Genomic DNA, 5,680 nt, shown 5'->3' with positions numbered 1-5,680 from the left:
ACCATAACACTAAGCTACACCTGTAAATAATTTAAAAATAAAAAATATTTATTAATTTAAACTTAAATTTAAATTTTGAAATAATAATAATAATAATAATAAAATAACGTGACACAAGCTTGGAAAATTCGCTGTTTTGATTTAAATTACTTAAAAAATACATAAACAGTAAAGTATAAAAATATATCATCTACAAACCATTGTAGAAGGAATATATAAAATACTTCTCACACATAAAAGAAATTATCAGGAATATATAAAATACTTCTCACACATAGTTATATTAATTAAACTATATGTTGAAAAGAAAGGAAATTTATTAAAAATATTAAAATAAGTAGTAAATGCAATGAAAAAATTAAAACAAATCATAAATGTCAAATGAGAGTATGGAAACAAATAATAAATGCTATGGAATACTAAAACCGATGATAAATGCTATGAAAATATTAAAACACTAAACAAATGCTGTGCATTTTTTAAAACAGAGAATAAACGCTGCAAATAACATTAAAAAATAATTTAATTTTCTCTATGCTTTACCAAGATAGAACAAACTTTGACTGATAAAAAGAAAAACCTTTGACTTGTGACAAATCTTAGTTTAAGTGCTTTCGGCTGCCAACCCTTTGACAGATGACAATGTTGAATAGATTAAAAAATAGTTTAGATTTATTTTCTTAAATACTTTTTTTTCAAAAAAAAACTTCTATTTTAATTTTAAAAGATTATCGAAATTTTAATTAAAGAATATGTATTTTTTTTTAATAATACTTTTTTTTCTTGGGGTGTTAGTTTAGCTGAAATATCAAGTTGCATAATGATGCCTAAGATGAAAACTTTTATAAAAAAAAAACTACTTCTAAATTGTGCCCATTATTATTAAAATACAAATAAATTTTTAAACTGTGACCTCAAGAAAACATAGAAATTGCTCAAAAACTACTTGGCAATAGTCTTACACTTTGATATGAAATAATCAAAATTGAAGAAATTATTATATAAACAGTGTGATTTATGTAGACCAATGCAATAAGAACAGTTTGTAATTTGTGAATGTCAAAACTAATAGCTAAAAATCTTTGTTTCATTACAGATAATTACCCTGTTCAACTCAAAATACTGAATGTTCCAATGCAATTCTTAGATTCAAAAGATCTTTAGAAAATGGCAAGCCTAACACACTTGACCAGTAAAACTTTCTTCACACCTAACTTTTCAAAAAATTCCATAAAAAAATGTAACCAAACCAGAAAAGTAGAAAGATATGAAATCATCCACCAAACAAAGCAATGAAAAAATGGTAGTCTGAAATCACAATCAAAGTGCCAGAATGAAACCAAGAAAGTTAATATAATAACTATATCAGCAGTCAAGATTGTATCCCAGGCCATATATAACATAAATCCTTATGGACATCAAGCAGAAAATCCCCAGAAAACGAGGTTTTTGAGTTCACAAAGGATACCTAAAAACCTATAGAGACCTATACTGCATTAGCTACAAGAGAATAAACGATACATGTCTTTAAGCAGGTTATACTTGCTGTGACTCCATCACCAACACCACGACCACGATTCCTGAAACCAATACACAATCAATGAAAATCAACATTCAGAAACATGCAGGGATGGTTCCACCAAGAGGGGAACAGAAACTACATTAAAAAAACCAGAGGCAGCGTGAAAAAAACTACCTTGTAGCTTTATTTACATAATTGGAGAGACAATGTTGCTCAGAAAACACCTGCCATTGATGGCAGGTCGTCGAAGCTCCAAAGGTTCAAAGGGTTTCCAGCATCCTGAGTTGCATCAGTGCCGAGCAGAGATGCCAATGAAGCTTCAGTCCAGCTTCCATCAAACAAAGGGGTCTCAAAGAACTTCAGCTGGGATTCGATGTCTGCAAGCTCCTCAGAAAGTGTCTTTGCAGAATCATCTTGGACAGATAGCATGTCCTGAGTGTCGTTCCTCTGAATCTGATCAGCACCCTGCACAAACTGAGATTCACCCTCCAGAGGAGCAGAAAGCATGGATGAGATTTCAGGAGTCTTTGAGACTTGTTCACCCCATCCAAGGTCAGAATAATCAAATGAGTTGCTCGAATGCTCGGAACTGAAATAAGCAGTAACATCAGCAGATGGAGTAACAGGTGAGAGCTGAACTCCGTTTCCAGTGAATGGACCAGGGTTCACATACTGGTTTACCAGTGGCTTCTGTTCAACCTGATCCACAGAGCTGTAGTAGTCCTCCAGATAGTCACCAAAGTTGAACATCTGGTTCATTTTCGGCTTCACCGAGTTGAGTTTTCCCTTCAATGGCTGAGCCTCTGGATTCACCTTGAGGCGTTTTGAAGAAGCAGCTGAAGGCTCATCAGGGAAATTCACCTTGGCTTTCTTCCCACGAATCCTCCTTGCCTCAGTATCATAAGCTCTTGCAGCTTCTTCAGCAGTGCTGAAAGTTCCAAGCCAAACCCGAACCCCTTTTCTTGGGTCACGGATCTCAGCAGCCCATTTTCCCCATGGACGCTGGCGAATTCCTCTATATTGGTTCTTCCTCTTTCTCTTGGCACTCTCCTCAGCTTGCCCCTTTGATTCCACAGAATTTACAGTTGATGATGCTTCAATACAAATGCAAATAACATAAATAATACCGCAAACACAATAGATATGAAGTATCATTAGAAAAAATAGATCACATACCAAAAACACACATATACAAAGATTTGCATCTATTTTCCCATTTCTACCAAAACTATTCGGATCTATTAGACAACATCACAAGGTAAAATAATGGAGAAATCCTAACAAGGGCTACAACAAAGCAGAAGTATAAGAACTAGCAATACTAAATGAAATGCCAAAATTGGATCAACTGATGAACAATTAATGAAACAGATAGTAGCAGAATATCAGGATCCTCAATTTCTTTTTCTGATCGATATATAGACTTGTCTCCTTTAGATCAGACCTAACATTTAGAAATGCAGTAGGTTAGTGAAACAATTTTTCTCCATCCTATGCAAATTTATAGCACCCACACTAAGGGTCAACCATATGTGTAGACGATTGTGCCCACAAAGAATAGTTGAATTTAAAGCATACTTTTCAAACACAAAATCAATCCCAAAGGCACTTGCAAATGAATTCCTGCACTGATCTAGTCAATGATCCTTAGCTATGCTTAAAAACACCTAGTCAAAGCCAAAGGAAACAATATTTTTCCTACATTTTTTATCATCCAGAAGAAAAACCCCCTAAAAGATAACTACCCAGCTCATAAAAGTTTTATAACAAGGTGGAGTGCAAAATTCAACTTCACCAAAATAACAAAATTATCATCAAGAGCCCTAAAGAAATTGCACCTTGGTATGATGAGATGATTAAACAAGCAACTGAAACCAACTCTAATTGGATCTCAACAATCATATCCCGATACATGCGGCTCTAAAGTCAATTGATGTAATCCCCAAATTTCATCCACAGTGCATAGACACAACAAGCCCCAAAATAATTACAAAGAATGTTCCCTTGATTTTTACAAATAAATTCCATAAAGCAAATACATCTCTTCAACGCTTACAAGATCCAGAACGATTTCAATAAAATTCCCCATACCAGGTCAACTCCAAAAACAGAACTACCGGAAGAATAAAAACAAAACAGAAAATGACATCCCAGAAAACCATACATCAAAAGCATTTTTTATGTTAAAAAAAATCCATTTCTTCGACAGTTTTTTGTTTCAGAAACGGCACAAACATGAAAAACTCATAACTTTTCCATCACTCGACAACCAAAAGAAACCCAAAGCACCGAAGCAAGGAATGTATGTCAAAACCGAAACAACAACTCCAGATTAAAAATAAACAACAAAAAAAAACACCACCAAAAACTCAAAGGATGATAATCAAGTAAAGTTACCACGAGAGAGAGACTTAGAAGTCTTGTTGGGGCGTGTAAAGCCAAAGGGCTTCTTCACACCAATCACCATCAAGTCCTCCTCGTCCTCATCATCATCATCCTCGATTTCAGAGTCATCCTTGAATTCTCTGAACCCCGCCTCAAAATCATCGTCCAGCAGCGGCTTCGAGAACCGCTTCCTCAAATTCGGCCACAGGATGTCGGCGGTCACGCGTCGGGACCGGCCGGCCGGCCCCGCCGGAATGAAGTCGGAGATAATCGCACCCCCACACATCTCAGATCCTTGCTCTTTCGGTGAAAGTTTGAGACTTTCTTGTACCCAATGGAAAATTATCCGAGAAAAGCCAAAGCTTTGGCTCAATCAATGGAAAGTAACAATGGTTGTTGTGTCTTTCTTCAGGGTCTTGTATAATTGAGTTTGGTGTGAGGTGGTGGGAGCTGTATAGTAGTATATATACACAAAAAAATATGATTTTTTTTCTGAGTTGTGGGCACTGTGACCGTTTTGCCCTGACAGTGGTAACAGGTGATTTCTCTTGTGTGGAAAGGTAAACGGTAAGGTTGATGTTTTTACTGGCAGTGCTGTCAGCATTGTTCACGCGCGTGGAGTACACGTGCCAGCACAAGTTCCTCTTGCAGTTTATTACATTAGGCCACCAGGAAGATGAAAAAATTGTAAAGTAAAAAACACAGATGGATTACTTATGATTACATGTTGCATAAGACTTTTTTTGGTAGTGAACAATTAGCAGTTACGTGTGCCCAATGCATGCTTGGGATAGGAAAATGGCTGGTGAGTGATGAAGAGAATTCTCGTGATATAGAAAGAAGAGATATTATTTTGTATAGATATTAAATGCAAGTAGTTTATGGTGTAATAAATTTCATAAAGTTGTTAATTATATATTGAAATATCTATTAGATATTAGGATATTTTGTAGAATATAAATAGATGTAAAATTAATTTATATATTGATTTTATAAGATTACATTGGACTTAAAGTTTCTTTTTTAATATAAAGTATATCTTATAAGAGTTTCTTGTTAGGCTTATCAGGTCATTAATTGTTATTGGACCGTCATAACATATAGTCTCACACACGATAAGTCTCAATGTGAGGGAAGTGTGTTGACACATCAATTAAAGGTAAGAACATTTCATAGTATATAAATGAATGTATCTTATAAACCGTTTTTACAAGGTTAATTTAGGTTTAATAAAGTCTACTTCTTAATATAATATAGAGTCATTTAGAGTCTATCATATGAGAGTTTATTAGACTTATCATATCATTCAGTATCGGACCATCCATAATATAGTCTCATGCACGAGTTGACACGTCTCAGTGTAAGGGTATGTTGAAAATCTCACATTTTATAAACTGTTTTGTAAGATTGAGTTACACTTAAAGTTAACTTCTTATTATTCATATTAAATGATTTTTTCAAAATATAAATTGTAAATATTTCAATGTTTAAATTAATAAAGAAATGAAGTTGAAAGTGAAAGTGAAAATGAATAATATAGTTATTATAAACCTATATCTTATTATGATCATGATGATGAAAAAAATGAAGACAATATATGCATTTATTGTGTTTATCGATTTATTGGTTTATTTGGGTATAGTTATTTATGATATTTAAATTTCAGTGGCGTGATAATCTTTACTTGGATTGTTTACACCTATCTAAATTCTCATTATAGCAAAATGATTAGAAATCATTTTATTTTGTAACTCCCTTTGTTGTTAAATAACC

General features: G+C 33.9%; 1 protein-coding gene across 1 annotated transcript; it reads right to left on the bottom strand.

Annotated features, from left to right (window-relative positions):
* Positions 1-1,326: 1,326 nt before the first annotated feature.
* Positions 1,327-4,601, bottom strand: LOC137818581 (ethylene-responsive transcription factor RAP2-12). The gene is made up of 3 exons (XM_068622093.2): positions 3,920-4,601; positions 1,697-2,616; positions 1,327-1,580 (listed from the first exon to the last, which is right to left on the bottom strand). Exons 1-2 carry the CDS (start codon positions 4,191-4,193, stop codon positions 1,736-1,738), a joined length of 1,155 nt encoding a protein of 384 aa, XP_068478194.2. The 5' UTR covers positions 4,194-4,601; the 3' UTR covers positions 1,327-1,580; positions 1,697-1,735.
* Between the last annotated feature and the right edge of the window lie 1,079 nt (positions 4,602-5,680).

Source organism: Phaseolus vulgaris, chromosome 10, assembly GCF_051622355.1.
Source record: "Phaseolus vulgaris cultivar YP4 chromosome 10, ASM5162235v1, whole genome shotgun sequence".
Lineage (NCBI taxonomy): Eukaryota > Viridiplantae > Streptophyta > Magnoliopsida > Fabales > Fabaceae > Phaseolus > Phaseolus vulgaris.
Note: the sequence above shows the minus strand (reverse complement) of the source record. Positions and strands in the feature narration are given on the sequence as shown.

Excerpts from the sequence above, each read along its gene's own strand:
- LOC137818581 (XM_068622093.2), bottom strand. The coding sequence starts at position 4,193 with ATGTGTGGGGGTGCGATTATCTCCGACTTCATTCCGGCGGGGCCGGCC. Across the intron at positions 2,617-3,919 it reads TTCTAAGTCTCTCTCTCGTG|CATCATCAACTGTAAATTCT; the intron begins GTAACTTTACTT and ends TTTGTATTGAAG.